At 43.0% G+C, this 18,071-nt stretch overlaps 1 protein-coding gene across 2 annotated transcripts in view; it reads right to left on the reverse strand.

Moving 5' to 3' along the window:
- Positions 1 to 16,244, reverse strand: part of Prrg4 (proline rich and Gla domain 4) — an 18,581-nt gene extending 2,337 nt beyond the window's left edge. Inside the window, exons 1-5 of one of the 2 annotated variants that reach the window (XM_029536548.1) lie at positions 15,700 to 15,793; positions 15,484 to 15,608; positions 10,570 to 10,733; positions 7,812 to 7,860; positions 5,396 to 5,528 (exon numbers count right to left, since the gene is read on the reverse strand). In XM_029536548.1, coding sequence (XP_029392408.1) covers positions 5,396 to 5,528; positions 7,812 to 7,860; positions 10,570 to 10,733; positions 15,484 to 15,586 — 449 coding nt within the window. In that variant the 5' untranslated portion in view covers positions 15,587 to 15,608; positions 15,700 to 15,793. Of the gene's footprint in view, positions 1 to 5,395; positions 5,529 to 7,811; positions 7,861 to 10,569; positions 10,734 to 15,483; positions 15,609 to 15,699; positions 15,794 to 15,949 lie in introns of those variants that run through there. The other variant, XM_021194598.1, reaches the window with a different exon arrangement.
- Positions 16,245 to 18,071: the final 1,827 nt, after the last annotated feature.

The raw sequence follows: 18,071 nt of genomic DNA on the forward strand, positions 1-18,071 counted from the left end.
TGTGTGTGTGTGTGTGTGTGTGTGTGTGTGTGTGTGTGTGTGTGTGTATAAAATCCAGCTGGGCACATTGGTAAAACTCTTTAATCCCAGCACTTGGGAGGCAGAGGCAGGAGGAGCTCTAAGTTTGAGATCAACCTACAAATTGGGTAACAGAATAACCCTGTCTCGAAAACATAACAAAACCCAAAAACAAACAAAATACCCCAAACCGACCAAACAAAAAACCCAACTATTTTTGATAAATGTAGAACCCAATTCATTAATACCACAGCAAGCTTACTTTACACGCAGAAGCCCAAAGTAGTCTTTCTACCTCTTGGTATAATAGAAGCGCTAAGAGCTTTGAAGTCTCCAGTCAGACGTGATGCTGAAACTATACTCTGTCATCCCTGATCAAAGTCAAGCTCCCTGACTCAGTTTCCCTCTCTCTCAAATGGGGATAATAATGCTACCTCCACAGTTGGGGTGGACCGAGTAGGATGTTTGATGTAAGGCTTCCAGCAGTGTGAATCCTGTTTTCCCTTGCTCCTGAAATCAAGTCCGGGCTTTGTGAGGCGGCATGACAGCAAGTCAAGGAGACAGATGCCACAGGGTTCGTCTCAGCAGCCCTGATGCCTGGTTGACCTTTGACTCTTCCTAGGCAGTATTTCTGTCTTGCAGTCTAGAATGGCTTGCTTTCCGGGCTGTGGAACTCCTGAACCCTTGTTTCAAAGCCTCCTTTTCTCTGGCCTCACTGTAGTTTTCACAGTCTTCTTCTCTGTTAAGTAGAATTCTCAGTCTCCCTTTCTCTCTCTTCTCTTCTCTTCTCTCTTCTCCCCCTCCCCCCATCCCTTTTCCTGAAACAGGGTCTACTGTAGCTCAAGCTGGCCTCAAACTCACTATGTGTTAAGGATGACCTCGAACTCCTGCCTCTACCTCCTGAGCATTGAGATTACAGGCATGTACTACCATGCTCTAATCATGCAGGCCTAGGGTTTGAACAATTGACTTTATGAATGCTTAAGCAAGAGATCAACTGAGCTAAACCCCAGTCTGCTTCCCTGTGCTTTTGACTGGCATTGTTCCATTGTGGAAATGCTGTCATTCTGTACTTCTTGGCCAAGCACATACTAAATTGGTAGCCTAGTGTGTGTAAAGATTTGGGTTCGACTCTCAGCACTAAAAAGGGCTTTGTTCAAGTCTAACCCTCCTCTTCAGATTAGGATTGAACCCAGAGTCTTGGGCATGCTACTAGACAAGCCATCTCTAGTCATTTTAAAATCTGAATTGGGGCGGGGGGGAGAAACAGGGTCTTCCTTCCAGGTTGCTGAGCTGACCTTGAACTCACTATTGTAGCTCATCTTAAACTGGCAATCCTCCTGCCCAGTTCTAGAATTGCAGATTTGTACCAATACACCCAACAAATCATTTCATAAAACCTCATCAGCTGGTAAAAACTATAACGCCACATGGATCTGATGTTTTCAACGTATGGCTTTCTACTCTCTCCTATGAATTGCGCGCGCGTGCGCGCGCACACACACACACACACACACACACACACACACACTTGTGGAAGTCCGAGGACAACTTTCTCATTCAGTTCTCTTCTCCTACCATTAAAATCTCAAGGACTGAACTTGGGCTGTCAGGATTAGCGGCAAGGGTTTTTACCCTACTGAGCCATCTTGCAATTTAGATGTTCATAAACTGAGCTGTTTAGATTGTGAAGTTGGCTGACTAGAAAGTATCAATGCATAAATTAACCTCCTATAGTTAAAGGTAATACATGAATTAAGATTCAGAGACAATTTTGACTAACCTCTAAACCATGTCTGTAGTATCTTTCCTACTAAGGGACAGTTAATGTAGGTCTGGGGAGTTGGCTTAGTGCCTGTTTGTCTTGAAACACAGATAGCTTGAGGATGGATTCCCAGACCTATGTAAAAGCCAGACACAGTAGCACAGGTGTGTGCAATCCCAGAATGCTCTATGCCATTTCAGGTGCTTGTTGGACATTTGCCTGTCCCCTCTGGAGAACCATCAGCTCAAGTATCTTCTCACAGGCAGCATTTGTTGTTCTACTCTCCTGCATCTCCCTTCCTTTTTTTTTCCTTTAAACTCTTTTGTTTTCTATGAGCAGCCAGTGCTCTTAACGGCTGAGCCATCTCTTCAGGCCCTCTTGAGCTATCTTTAAAATCTTTGATATAAAATATTATCTTATTCTGCCAAATCTGAATTTCATTTTTCCCCCGAGGAGTTTTCGTGTATGGTCCTTCAGCCAGAAGTCAAGACAGAATTCACATCCTCCCTACATCTATCTCCTCTTCCTAGCAGACACCAAGTCTCACAGCTTCTTTTCCCTCAGAGACAAGTTCAGACTCCTGCCGCCCCTGGGAATCCCATGCTGGCATTGTGATGGACGCTCCTCTACCCTACAGGTTCTTCCTGATACACAATGTATTATTCAAGCACTGTGCTCCCAGGATGCAACTTTCTCAAAAGCAGTTGCCAAAAAAGAAGCCTTCTTTTAATCCCTCTTGCTCCATGGAGGGTTCATTCACCTGTCACCATCATCCCCAAGCTGAAATTACCCAATCCCCCCCCCCTCCCTGTCTCTCTCTTACCTTAACCAAATAGTAATCACTCCATGTCTCCTTCACTTTTGAAAACTACAGAACACATTGATCATTGGTGGACACTAGAGGTTGCAGCACATGGCTCGTAACCAGCAGGGCTGAAGTTAGTTACACAGGGACTAAGGCAGATTCATTAGTCAATATTGTGTAATCTGCTGAGTCTAAAAAGAATTTATTTATGATATATCTCAATTTTAAATTTCATATGAACATATGAATGCTGGTGAATCTGTAATCAGTTCAAGCTCTGAAATGGTTTTGAGTTTGGTTGTTCTGTGGTGGGAATGTATGTGGGAATTGAACACATACATTATCCAAATGTTCTACCATCGATCTGTACACTTGGTCTGGAAGCTATTTAAAAAAACAAAACAAAACAAAACAAAAACCACAAACAATACGTGGGAAGATAGAAAAAAAAAGTTTCTCAAACTTTTGGAACAACCTGAGTTCAGAAATGAGTGATAATAGCTAATACTTATGCAGTACTATACGCCAATGATCTGGCTGCCATACTGCACAATACCAAACGTGTTTGTGTAAACGCAGCTCCAGTGGAAGCAGCAGCACAGTGGCTTTGATGGACATGGAAGTAACATGACTGAGGACAAAGGTCTTGTCAACTGTGCACTCAGGATCTGAACACTGGCAATCCAGCGCCTGCGCTCTCCCATCCTGTCCAGGACTGGAATGGTACACGCTGGGCAAGATGGCTGTTGTTTTAGGAAGGAATCACATCTTAGAGTAATGCACCAGAATATATAAACCAAGTGGTGGATACAAATTTACAAGAAGATGCTAAGGGTTTTGAGAATACTGCAGCAGATTATCCAGTCAGACTAATGCTGTGTGATTCCACTTGTGTGAGGTCACAGGAGCAAAATTCACAGAGGCGGAGGGTTGTATGGCGCACTTGGCCTGGGGACTTGAGCAGGAGATGGGGAGTGACTGGGGTCCCAGATATGGAGCTGGAGATGACTGTAAAGTCATGTGAGTCCGTTAATGTACTACTTATCCTTAATTGGTAATAATGTTGTTTTACTAATTTTAAGGTGTCAATAATAGTTTAAAAGTCAGGTTCTCACCCATCCCCTACACTTAGAACAAGGTGTCCTATGTCTCAGACTGGCATGCAGTTTGTTACACAGGCAAGGATTATTTGAACTTCTGATCCCCCTGCCGCCACCCCCTAGTGCTGGTGGTGATCTGTAGCCCTCTGCCACCTCACCAGGTGTATGTGGTGCTGGGGATGGAGCCCAGGGCTTCTCCCACACTAGGCAAACCCTCTACCAACTGAATCACACCTCTGGTCCCTGAATTAATTTGTTTTTGCCACGGAGATCTATTAAGTCAGGACTTTCTGCTTCTGAAAATAGTAGGACGGTGGTCTGGAAAGGATTGACGGACACACGAGAGTAGGCAAGCACTCTACTGCCGAGCTACAGCTCCAGTCTTTGGATTTTTGAGACAGGTCTCTTCATGTAGTCGAGACAGGTATCGAGCTTGAACCCTTTCCCCTACCTCCCAAGTGCTGGGATTGTAGCTATGAGCAGCTACACCTATTTCTTGTATTCTTTTGAAGAATCTTAGATATAGCATCATTAGCATATGTTTCTCATGACTCACAGGTGCCCACAAACACACTAAATAAGTAAATGCATTTTAAAAAATCTTGTAATAGCATCATCAGGTTGTTAATATGGATGTTAAAACACCAAACATCTGTCAGCTTAGAGTCTGGGAAGACATCATTAAGTGTAGTGTGGGGGCCTCAACTGGCCCTGGAATAGAGAGGACAGTAACAGAGAAACTGGCAAAATATAAATTTAGTTTAACTAGTGATGACATTACAATGTCTTTGTGTTTGTGTATGTGTCTGTGTGTAGGTCAGAGGTCAACATCAGTGTTTTCCTCAGTTACTCTCCACCGTACTTTTTGAGTTAGGGTCTCTCACTGAACTGCAGCTTGCTGATTAAGCTGGGTTGGCAAGTCCTAGGGAGTCTCTGTCCCATCTCCCTGAAGCTGGGATTGCAGCTCATGCTGCCACAAAAGCTTTTGTAGTTGCTGGTAATCGGAACTCAAGTCTTATGCCTGTGCAGAATAGGCTTTATGGACTGAGCCACGTCTCTAGCACTATTTGCTTGGTTTTGACAGATCTACTATGGGAGCGTATTTGGAAATAATGGGAGAAACTGAGCAAAGAGTGTATGAAAATTCTCTGTACTGTCTTTGCAATCTTCTTAATTATCTAAGACTATTGTAAAGACCTAAAATCAAAAAGCTATCAGTTTGATCTACTTAAAAATAACAATCCAGGGCTGGTGAGATGGCTCAGTGGGTAAGAGCACCCGACTGCTCTTCCGAAGGTCCAGAGTTCAAATCCCAGCAACCACATGGTGGCTCATAACCATCTGTAACAAGATCTGACTCCCTCTTCTGGAGTGTCTGAAGACAGCTACNNTGTACTTACATATAATAAATAAATAAATCTTTGAAAAAAAAAAAAAAACTAAAAAAAAAAAAAAAAAAAAAAATAACAATCCAGGGCTGGAGAGATGGCTCCGTGGTTAAGAGCACTGACTGCTCTTCCAAAGGTCCTGAGTTCAAATCCCAGCAACCACATGGTGGCACACAACCACCCCTAATGAGGTCTGACGCCCTCTTCTGGTGCATCTGAAGACAGCTACAGTGTACTTATATATAATAATAAATAAACCTTTAAAAAAATGAAAAAAAAATACAGAATGCATACTAATGAGCTTCATATTTTGACTTACCTCGGATATGGCCGCCTGTTACACTTGGTGATACATAGATAGTAGCCAAGCAAGCCAAAAATAACCAGGATTACTCCAGCAACGATTAATCCAGTCAGAAGGCTCAGAACATCGATTTTCTCTTTGTTAACATCTTAAAAAAAATCATTAAAATAAATTAATAGCATGGTTGAAGCACACCATCTATAATTTCAATACATTTAACACATTATTGAGAAGATTTTCTTTCTTTCTTTCTTTTTTTTTTTTTTGGTTTCTTGAGACAGGGTTTCTCTGTGTCCTGGAACTCACTCTGTAGACAAGGCTGGCCTCAAACTCAGAGATCCAACTGTTTCCGCCTACCCGAGTATTAGGATTAAAAGTGTTAGAGAATCTACCTGAAAAAAGATAAATAATATTTGTTCTTTATATATAATTTATTTACTATGTGTGTGTTGGGGTGTATCATGTGTAGATATCAGAGAACAATTTTTGAGAGTTGGTTTTTCTCCTTCTACCATGTAAACCCTGAGAGCTGAACTCAGGGTTCATGACAAGAATCTTTACCCACTGAGCCCTCTCACCAGCCCCCTCTTGCCAGCTCTTAAACGGTACTTCTTAGACACCTAATTCTTTTGTTTATTTAAATAGGTCATGTTATATGAATAATATGTAACAGTAAGTGGGGCAAACATGTACTTTGCTCAGCTAAATACATTTAGATACATTTATTAGGCCACCTTGTTACAGTCTCCTATAGGAGGAACCTATCCAAGACGAATGAAAGAATCAAGGGCAAGATTAATTAAATAAAAGACAAAAAGGAGGCTAGAAGGGGAAATGGGTGGAAGGCATTTAAAAACAACAAAAAAGAAAAAACAACAACTGGTTAGCAAGAACAAAATGGTAATCAGATAGGACCAGAAAGTTCTACTATACTGTAGTATGGTGGGGTAGCTATTGTTGATAAAGTATTGGATATTTCAAAATAGAAGATTTTGAGTATTGTCACCTCAAATGAATGATAAATGTTTGATGTGATACATATGCTAATTGCCCTGACTTAATTACTGCACATTGTATATGGGCATTAAAATACCACACTTTCCATAAATAGGTCAAAATTTTAAAATTTTTTATTAATTTAATGTATGAGTGCTCTGCTGTATACACATCTCCCTGACTGATGAGGGCATCAGATCTTCATAAAGATGGTTGTGAGCCACCATGTGATTGCTGGGAATTGAACTCAGAACTTCTGGAGGAACAACCAGTGCTCTTAACCACTGAGCCATCTGTGCAGCTCCATATCAAGTTATTAAAAAGAAAAGAGAGGTGAATTCCAGGACAGCCAGGGCTATACAGAGAAACCCTGTCTCAAAAAACCAAAAAAAAAGAAAAAGAAAAAGAAAAAGGAAAGAAAAGAGGGGCTAAGGACTTGGCTCAAAGCTTAAGAGCTGACTGCTCTTACAAAGGTCTTGAATTCAATGCCCAGAAACCACATGGTGACTCACAACCATGTATAATGAGAACTGGTGCCCTCTTCTGGCACGCAGGTGTACATGCAGGCAGAATGCTGTACACATAATAAATAAATGCATACATACATACATACATAAATAAGTCTTTAAAAAAAAAAGAAAAGAAAGCAACTTGAGATGACGCCTTTCCCTTCTCTAGAATTTACTCAACTCTAGGACTCTCCTCCTGTTTTTTTTTTTTTCTCTTTTTAGTACCAAAGATTGAACCCCGACTTTTGTACATGCTAGACTTGTATCCTACTGCTGAGATAGAGCCTTGGTCATCCTCTTCTCTCTGCCCCCGGGGTTGGTGTGGTCTTCTAGAGCCCAGACTTCACTATGTAGCCGATGAAGGCAACCAATGAGATTATAGGTGTACATCACCATATCCAGTTTTATGCCATTTTTGAAGTTCAAACCTGAGGCTTCAGGCAAGCACTGTACCAGCTGTGTGTGTGTGTGTGTGTGTGTGTGTGTGTGTGTGTGTTTTGCTGGGTGGGGTACATGAGCTTGCTAGGTAAAGGTTCCATAACTGAAGCTGTAGCTCCAGCCCTATCTTCAACCTTATCCAGCAATCTCATTTACCTACCACAGGTATTCTGTTCCCTTGTAATAACAACAAAAGAAAAAGTGAGACGAGTTTATAAGTAGAACAGAGCCCTACTTTTGCGCCAGTTTTAACTTTGCCGAGCTGCTTAAGACACCTTTGTGTGCATTAGCTCATTTCCCGGCTATCTCACCAAACTTGATTTTCAGTGTGCAAACAGATGAAGGTAGCCGTCTGTCTCACACAGCCCAGCAGATAATTGAGAAACCGTCCTCCCTTGGTATGCGTGTTGAGCAATAGCCAAACTCAGACATCAAGACTAAAACGGACTGCCAAGGGGGAGAGGTTAGGCAAGCATTCTTCATCTTACCTGATCCTGTGGTTGGTCCTTTAATCGAATATGCCTGCCAAAATGTGATCTAGGAAGAAAAGATGAAAACATTTAAGTTTATGTAATTTATCATCATTTCTTTTTTTCCCAGTGACCTAGATTAGAGGTGGTAAGCTCTCAGCATGCGACACAGGTAGGACTCCCGTCCATTCAAGTCGAAGGGAGTGACTCACTCTGCCCTTTCTGCTGTCTGGTTAATTGCTGAAGGGATTGTTGCCAGTTTCAGCTCTCCATTACCATGCCCTGTCAGTCTCCCCTTACCCATTTGGGGCTCTTTCTAAGACAGTGGGGACTGTCATATTTCAGAGGAAGCAAGGGTACCAAATGGGGGAAGTTGAGGACAATTTTCTGCACTGGGGGTGTGGCGCTCGGTTTGCTACTATAGTTGGCTTTACTGACTTGCAAAATTATCTCTGAGGCAGTTTAAGTTCTGTGTGCTTTGAAAGAATACAAGATTTTTCCTTCTGGAGGAACCATGATTAAATTAGAAAATATATTTTTCTTAATTATGAAAAACATCATTAAATCCCAGGCATGGCTAGAGAGAATATTCTTTGTTTTCCCACTTGATACATGTAGGAAATGAGTGGCTGGGAAGGATTATGGAAGAACGAATAACTAGTGTTCCTCCTGCAACTGAAGGATCCCTGGGGAGCTTCCTATTCAGTAAAGAGCAAAGAAGGATGCTGGAGAAAGGAGAGCAGGCTTGGCTTTATTTACATACAGAGAAGGCAACTTGGCACTGAACATTCCTCTAGAAGATTCCATGTTACTGTAGGCACCATGTTACCTGTCTGTCTGTCTTCTGAATTACCTAGGTTAACAGTCAGGCTTTAATTATATTTTAGTGGAGAACTTTAAAAACATTGGGAGTTGAAGAGATGGCTCAGTAGATTAAAGCATCTGTTGCTCTTAACAGCCCAGGTTCAGTTCCCAGTAACCACACTGTGCCTCACAACCATCCATAGCTCCAGTTCCAGGGGGCTGGAGACCTCATCTGACCTCCTCAGGCACCAGCAAACAAGTGATGCACAGATATACATGCAGACAAAGCACACATACACATTAAAATAAAATGGAAATTCATTTTTAAAAGTCTTTTGTCTTCCTTAGGCTAGGTATGGTGGTACATGTTTTTTTTGTTTGTTTGTTTTCCATGACAGGGTTTCTCTGTATAGCCCTGGCTGTCCTGGAACTCACTTTGTAGACCAGACTGGCCTTGAACTCAGAAATCCGCTTGCCTTTGCCTCCCGAGTGCTGGGATTAAAGGCGTGAGCCACCACTGCCCGGCTGGTACAAGTTTTTTATTCCAGCATTCAGGAAGCAGAGGCAGGAGGATCTCCATTTACTGAGACCACCAACTCAAAAAAAAAAAAAAAAAAAAACCTCCCTTAAATCACATAGACAAATCAATGAACTCCTAGACGCCAGGGCCCACCGTAAATCCTCGGTGCCAGAGGCTAGGACCGCTGAGTGGTTGAGAGAGCTTGCTGTATAATCCTGAGGACCAGAGTTCAGAGCCCAGCACTCAGACAGTAAGCAGCACATCCCTAAATACCTTTAACTCCAACTCTGTGGAATCTGACACTCTTCTAGCCATGTATACACAGGTACCCATATGCACACATATGTGCGTGGGTAGACATGCTCAGAGAGACACATATATACACATAAATGAAATAAATCTTTAAAAAAATCACATAACATCCCCAGTGCCTGCACATAGGGGATCATCAATAAATAGCTGAACTACAGATATGGGCAATCAAAAAAGGTAAGATCACTAAGAGGAGAACCTGTGCTGAGTCTCAAGTGATCGATGCTTCCAGGCAAAGAACTAGCTCCAATAATGCCTTAGTGATGTTGCTGGGGGCGGAACCCAAGGGCGTATGCTTTCTAGTGCTGTAGCCTCTGAACAACATCTTGAATTAAGATCCACCTGCCCTGAGACCATTTTTAAATATAACCACTGAACACATGGCCAGGCATGGTGGTGGGCCACACCTTCAATAGCAGCACCCTGAAGACAGAGGCAGGGAGAACCTCTGTGAGTTTGAGGCCAGCTTGGTCTACAGAGGAAGTTCTAGGATATCCAGAGCTATACAAAGAGACCATGTCTCAAAATAGATAAGTAAATAAATAGTTTTTAAAAAATTTTAAACACAAAATTACAGTATAGCCCACAATTTGCTAATTACGTATACAAAGCCAACTTTAAAGAGGCTTACTTGCATTTTAAGAAATGGAAAGAGGTAATAGGCATACAATTTTGATTTTACTTAAAGCACACAACTTGGTGGCTCAGCGATTAAGAGCACTGACTGCTCTTCCAGAGGTCCTGAATTCAATTTACAGCAACCACACGGTAGCTCATAACCATCCTCTTCTGGTGTGTCTGAAAACAGCTACACTGTACTCAAATAAATAAAATAAAAATAAATCTTTAAAAAATAAAGCCTAGCCAGGTGTGGTGGCGCACACCTTTAATTCCAGCACTTGGGAGGCAGAGGCAGGCGGATTTCTGAGTTCGAGGCCAGCCTGGTCTACAGAGTGAGTTCCAGGACAGCCAGGGCTATACAGAGAAACCCTGTCTCGAAAAAAACAAAAGAAACAAAACAAAACAAAAAAAACAACAACAAAAAAAATAAAGCCCACAGATCTATAATGTATTTAATGCCACTTTCTCAAAGTATAATGAAGTTACTTTTCAGATAATTGATATCACTAGACAAATTACCGTATCTTCGTCATCCCCCAAAATCTCTCTGGCTTCTTCATAACTACAGAACTCCTCATAGCACTCTCTCTCCAGGTCCCCAGGAGTGAAGAGTTCTAAATCAAACCTATTGTTCAGGAGGCGGCGGTGCATAAAGATGTTTGCTGCTTCTTTTGATGCAAAGACTAAAAAAGAAAGAGAAAAAAACCCAAGTCAAATGCAATAAAGATAAGGCAGAAACTTCCCGTTTTAACTGGAGGAAAAAGAAATGATTCTCTTGACTTGGGTGAACTGTACCAGCCTCTCCTGCATGACTTTCACATTGGCCTCCACAAGTAGCATCCGTAAAGGCATCCTGGGAAATGTTGGCAACTCCAGACAATACGTGAGATGCTTATGCCCCAAATTATTAATATAAAAATTATTAAAGGATGACTACCCTTCTAGATGACTTTTCCCCCTGTAAGTAGCAGATGAAACTACTCTACTTCCAAAGGTTGGTTCCCTAATAATTTTCCTTCCCACCTTTTTTCTTTATAGTGCTAGGATCCAACTGAGGGCCTATTAATAATAAGTTACTGTGCTTTTTTGGTGCGTGTGTGTGTGTGTGTGTTTATGTGTGCACATGTGTGTATTTATGTGTTCATATGTGTGTTCATGTGTTGGTGCCCCTATCCATCTGGAGGCCAGAAGAGAATGTTAGGTGTCCTGTTCCATCTCTCTCCATCTTACTCTCTGAGGAAGAGTCTCTCACTGAGCCTGAAACTCATAACGCTCATTATTCTGCCTGATCATCAAACTCCCAGAATCTACCCATGCTGGGGCTACAGGGACATGAATGACCATTCGTGGCTTTTTCACGAGTGATGTGGTTCAAGGTTGAAGTTGTCAGGGTTGCATACCAAGAGCTCTTACCCATTCAGCTGTCTCCCCAGCCCCAAATTAATATTTATAGGTTGAGGGTTTTATACAAGCTTATACTAAAAGATAGAATTCTATACTCCTAAATTTATAAAATTATATGCTAATTAGGAGATTAACTCACATCCATTCATCCCACCCTCCAGATAAATGCCCACAGTACTTTGTGGGATCTCGTCTAGTGAGAACTATAATAAGGTGGAACATTTGAGAGGGTGAGGCAGGAGGACCTTGACCCGGAAGTCAGCCTGGGCTACACAGCAAAGTTGATAGCAAAAACCGAGGGAGGGGACCAGCAATAGGATTTATGTGTACTGTAATCTCAGGTTGGCCATTACTATGTTTTAAGAATACTCATGTTTTGCCAGAGACATTTTTTCTATACATTAACTATCTAAGTAGGTTAGAATCTTCTAGATTGATCTTGACAATGCAGAAGTCCCTATCCACATATGGCTACCAAGCACTAGAAAAGTGTCTAGCCTATTGAGATATAAAAAACACAGAGAATTTTAAATTTCATACTGGAAAGTATGTGAAAGGGCACAGGCAACTCTGATTGTGTATACTTAGCAAAAGCATTATGGATATTGGGTAAAATTAAAAACCTTATTAAAATCTATTCCACCTACTTCTTTTTGCTTGTTATTTTATTTTTTGATTTAATTAATTAACCACTTTAAAAAAAAGATTTGTTTATTAATCTTATGAGTACACTGTAGCTGTTTTCAGACACACCAGAAGAGGGCATGGGATGCCATTACAGATGGTTGTGAGCCACCATGTGGTTGCTGGGAGTTGAACTCAGGACCTCTGGAAGAGCAGTCAGTGCTCTTACCCGCTGAGCCATCTCTGCAGTCCCCATGAATGACTTTTTGATACAGGGTCTCCCTGTGCAGTTCTGGCTGGCCTGGAGCTTGCTATGCAGATCAGGCCGGTCTTCAGCTTAAAGAGATAGAAGGACTGCTGGGATCAAAGATCACAGCACCGGGCCAGAATTCTTTTTGTTTTTTAAATTATGCCTATTAGAAAAAAAATCATGGAGGCTGGAGAGATGGCTCAGCAGTTAAGAGCACTGACTTCTCTTCCAGAGGTCCTGAGTTCAAATCCCAGCAACCACATGATGGCTCACAGCCATCTATAATGGGATCTGATGCCCTCTTCTGGTGTATCTGAAGACAGCTATGGTGTACTGATATAATAAATAAATAAATTTTTAAAAAATGAAAAAAATCATTTCTGTGATTCACATTTCTATTGTTGTTGTTATTATTATCATTATTCCAGAGTGTTAATGTCCTACTCTTCTTTCCTGGCAGTGCTGGAGCTGGAAGTCAGAGCATCACATGTGCTGGGCCAGCAGTCCTAGTGACAGTTTTTCTGTTATAACAACATTCAGGCTAACCTTATATATAACCTTCAAGGCCAGCTCCGTTTTCCCCTGCTTCCCTCATGCTCTCAGGAGAAACACTGTCAAGTTTGCTTCTGTTTGTTAAGCAGCAAACTTCCCTGGAATGCCCAGGGCTCCCAGTGAGGGCTGCTGCCTTCCTTCCTTCCTTTTGACCACTGGGTGTGTAGCGGGGGGAGGGTGCATGGCTTTTGAGCCCGTGTTTCTCTTGTCCTGAATGCTCCTAAGAGGTTGCCTGTCCATGCAGTCCATTGTTACAAAGGCACTACTAAGATGTCCCATCCTTCTCTTCTGTTTCCTAAATGAGATCCTTCTGTTTCAACAGTGTCCTAAGAGTTCTAGCAGACCTCTCTGGGGGCTTCCTTCCCCACCCTCAGTTTCAGTAATAATTACTTCCAGATTCACAGCCTCACTTTGTATAGTCTCAGTTACCCTAGGCCAGCCAATGCCTAAGCGTGTGGAATGGAAGAATTGCACAGCACCCTGAGTAACATGCTCCTGCCCTTCCATTTAGTTCTCTCACAGCATCCACTGCCTGCCTGTTAGCCATTTTGAACAGACCGTGTCTGCTGGTATGCCAGGTTTCTCCACAGGTTTTAGTACTATTTGAGGTTTCAGGGATCTGTGCGGGTGGAGGGGTGGGGGTTGGGAGGTGGAGATGGGTAGGGATGCGGGTGGTGGTGGTTGGAACGCACTGACTTTAGATAAGGGGAGGGGTAGTAGGCCTCTAGCATCCCATGTGTCTTGTCTCACTTGCAGATGGGAAACTCTGCCTGTGTCTCCCAGTGTGAGCAGCTGATGCTAACTCCCTTCTCGTCTTCTGTCACCGAGCTTTGATCAAGTCATTAGACCAGGGACTTGCACTTTTTTGTTTTGTTTTGTTTTTTTGAGACAGGGTTTCTCTGTGTAGCCCTGGCTGTCCTGGAATGCTCACTCTGTAGACCAGGCTGGCCTTGAACTCAGAAATCCGCCTGCCTCTGCCTCCCGAGTGCTGGGATTAAAGACATGCACCACCAATTAAAGGCTTGCATTTCTTGAATAAAGAAAATATCTAATAAAAACAAAACGAAACAAAAAATATCCTTATTCTAAGGTTAGCCTAGCACAGCATCTATCATTTGCATTGTTATATATTCTTTTAAATGAAAAATGGAATTAGAATGGAGGGCTTTATGTTCTTGGCTCAGAAGAAAGCAGCTCTTCCAAAGACAAGAATGACAGTCCTTTCTCCATCTCTAACGGCCAGCAGAGGGCCTGACACACAAAGTGTGCTTATATATGCCTCCTGACTCATTTTCATTTCCTGCAACCAGCTGTAGCCCTCTGTACTTGGCTCTGACTTTTGGATTATTTTATGATGTTTGTGACAGTCACTCCAGTGCATGACATATATATAAATGAATGGACTCAAAACCACCCCAGAGAGCAGTCTCTGTGTCTTACCTGAGCGTGGACCATTACTACAGGTAGACTTAGGGATAACGGGGGCTCCGGAAACACAAGGATCCCTTTCATTCTAACAACCTTCCTCTTGTTTCAATTTTGCCTTTTCAAATTGCCTAGAACTTTGCCATTAGAATGTGATTCCTTTAGGAGGAAGTATTGCCCTTTCCTAACACAGACACACACAGACTCAGACACACACAGACACACAGACAGACAGATAGACAGACAGACAGACAGACAGACAGACAGACACACACACACACACACCCAGAGTGAGGGAGCACACTTCATCAATCATTAAAAAGTCTGTCAGGAGTATTAGTGAGAGATCCCACTGAGAACTGGATCTGATAAAGGGGATAAGGGATAATAAGGGACAGGAATGTGTGAGTTGAGTAAACCCAAGGTGCTGGTGCTCATGGCAAAACCCAGTGACTAAGTAGGGGGAAGGATGCGGAGAGCTAGGGCTTTTTTTTTTTTTTTTTTTTTTTTAAATTAAATTTATTTATTTTTATTTTTATTTTTATTTTTTCCTTCTCACTTCTGGTTTTGCTAGGTTAGGCTTTTAAAATGGAAGCAGGAACCAATTTGTGACCTGTAACCGAAAATCCTGGGCCAGCAAGCTACACTTAATCTCTCAAGCCTCTGCCTTTATCTACACAACGTTTGGAACAATGACCAGAAGGGTCATCCTACCTTCCAGCCCTTGCTCCAGATCTCACAAATCCAGACTAGGGGACAGGATGTGGCTCAGCGGTAGAGCACTTGTCTTTATGGGGACTCCCAGCGGTGCACAAACAAGTCCTGACAAGAGTCTGGCCTCCCTGTCAATCTTCCAAGAAGCAGCCTTGCTCTTTATAACTAACACACAGTTTCATCTAGGAAAAGGAAACTCACAGACTTTCGGACTTCGAAAAAGGCTTTCAATTTAGTCAACCACAAACCAGGTGTTAAACATCTGTTTACGTTTGTACATATTATAGTTAAAAACCCACAACTCTAAACAAGAAAGCCACAAATTAAAACAAAGGATATGCTGTTGCACTGTGGTTCACGGGGGCGTGTAATTCCCCCTACCACACTTTGGCTTGAGATCTACACAGTAGACCGCTTCTGGTTTCAGAAGGGTTTTCCCCCAATCGGCAGCCATGCTTGCTTACCTTCTTCTGGGGCATGTTCGGAATCCTTTAGGCTTCTAGAACAGTGAGGAACTGCGAGGGTAAGTCTGGGCAGCTGGCTGAGTACGATCAGAAGTGGAAACATAGTCTAGCAACTGTCAAACAAACTAAAACAAAAGTGACAAAGACATTAAAGAAAAGAAAAGAAGCAGCCCATGTCTCAGCTGGTTGGGTTTTAGTCGGAACTGAGTTAACGACCTGTTGTACCCCACGCGCCGCTTTTAATCTATGGAACCCAAGGCGCTCCGGGCAGGTGGCACCTCCGGAGCGCTTGGGAACAAAAGGTGCTCCCGGGAAGCTGCCGAGGAGAGTTCGGACACTGGCCCAGGCAGATGCGACTCTCGCCCACGCAGACAGGCAGCTAGGTGCTGGAATGGCACCGTCGAGACAACGTCTCTGGATGACTCTCCCACTCCTCCCCGCCCCGCCTCGCCGCCGGGCGCCGCACCTGTATCCCCGGGCGCATATTCCAGCAGCCCCTGGGCGGGAGCCGAGTTATCTCAGCTGTGGCCTGGCCCTGAGTCGCGGACGCGTCTGGATCTCGGCGATAGTCGGAGCTTAGCTTTTCGCGGCTCCAAGGCGACACGGGGACGCAAAGAGGCGCCCAGGATCCGCGCAGGGGCGCTCGGGGAACGTGAGCCGCACGGGGCCCAGCTTGTGTGCTGGAGCCACTCCCACCGCTGCGGGACAAGGAGGTCACCTGGCAGCGCTCCTCCTCCCGCTCTCGGTACCCAGCCCTACTCGACTGCGACCCGGACGCTCACACTTTGGCGGCCTATGAGAGCGCCCTAGGCGCCACCAGAGTTTTGAGCCCGAAGCTTGGGCTCCTGAGGTTACCTTCAGTTGTTCTCGCAGGGTGGTCCAGGAGTGAGAACATAGCATTCATCCGAGAAAATATACTTTGTTAGTGATTTGCATTGTCACGTGACCAAAAATTAATTAATAGCAATTACAAAGTTCTCAGATGTATTTCACCAGGTCTGGGTTGTCTACAAAATACTTTCACTATGTCCCCCGAGTTAAAATTGTTTCCCCGACAACAAGGCAAGGTTTCACCTCTTTTACTTTCCTTTTTCCCTCCTTGGGTTTACAGTGGAAATTTCCAGAAGCTATTTGACATGTGATGATATCATCACTCTGCTAACTAATAAACCTCCAGTGGATGAATACTTGTGATCTTCCATACTACTAGGTTAGTGTCGGTATGTAAATTTAAACAAAACGTGACAAATTGTGTTTGTTCTCAGCATATTTCTGCTTTTTAAAGATATCTTTGGCCGTAGCAACTCATATACCCAGACAGCTAAGAATTTCATCCTTCTTGAACAAGTAATCTTAGATCCTGAATTTTTCGTTGAGTTTTTTTCTTCTTTTTTTCTTTTTCTTTTTTTCAGAAACAGCAAGAACATAAGCACCCTTAATTGTCATGAGATGAAGTTAAATTTTGAAAATTTCTCTATTTAAAAATGTGTGAGAGATATAATTAAAAATAATTCAAGAGGCTCAGAGCTCATGGTGTGAGGAGATAGGAGGCCGGTGCATCACCACACTCTTCATGTCCAAACAGCTCTGTTACTCTGTTTTTGTTTTGTTTTGTTTTGTTTTTTCGAGACAGGGTTTCTCCGTGTAGCGCTGGCTGTCCTGGAACTCACTTTGTAGACCAGGCTGGCCTTGAACTCAGAAATCTGCCTGCCTCTGCTTCCCAAGTGCTGGGATTGCTCTGTTACTCTTGGGAACGCTATTTAAGTTTTGCTCTTCGACCAGAGTAGCCTGGAACTTCAAACAGAGCACGGGGAAATATCATTTCCACTCCTTTCTAGCCTCCAGTTAATTCACTTTTCACCAAATTTGTTTTCTTCCCCGAAAGGCTATATCATCTATATTATTCTGATTAATGGATTCAAGTAAGAATTTCCATATGTTTTGCAGACATTGTTTTTGTTTCCTTCCAAACAGTATCCGTGCCCCATGCCCTAGAGGCTTAAGTGGTCTGGAAAATGGAGTCTGCTCTTTCACCTTACTTAAGCGGTGGAGATCAGACTGTGGGGAAGCTAGAGATGCCTTATGGTCGAGCATAGGAATCGGAAGTATCTTTCTCAGGAGACCCATTCTTCTGCTCACTCATTTAGACAATCTATGGCTGGAAGCCCTGGGAAGAGAGGGAAAAACACCATTTTTGCTTTTGGGAGAACTGAATGTTACTGAGATCCGTATCTAACAATGTAGAACTGTCAAGTTCTACTAGGGCAAGGGCAGATTTCGTTACTTCCTTCCCAGTACTCAGAAGAGGCCCCTCCTGGTTATTATACTCAGTGCATTTTGATAGGTGGCAGCTATTTATTGCTAGGTAGAAATGCTTCTCACTTTTATTTAGTGTGTGTGTGTGTGTGTGTGTGTGTGTGTGTTCAAGATAGGGTTTCTCTGTTAGCCCTGGCTGTTCATTATGCAGACCAGGTTGGCCTCTAACTCAGAGATCTGCCTGCCTCTGCATCCAAAGTGCTGGGATTAAAGACATGCACCAATACCACCCAGACACACTATTTTTAAAAATAACTTTTTTTTTTTTTTTT

This window comes from Mus pahari, chromosome 3 (genome assembly GCF_900095145.1).
Source record: "Mus pahari chromosome 3, PAHARI_EIJ_v1.1, whole genome shotgun sequence".
In the NCBI taxonomy this organism is placed as follows: Eukaryota; Metazoa; Chordata; class Mammalia; order Rodentia; family Muridae; genus Mus; species Mus pahari.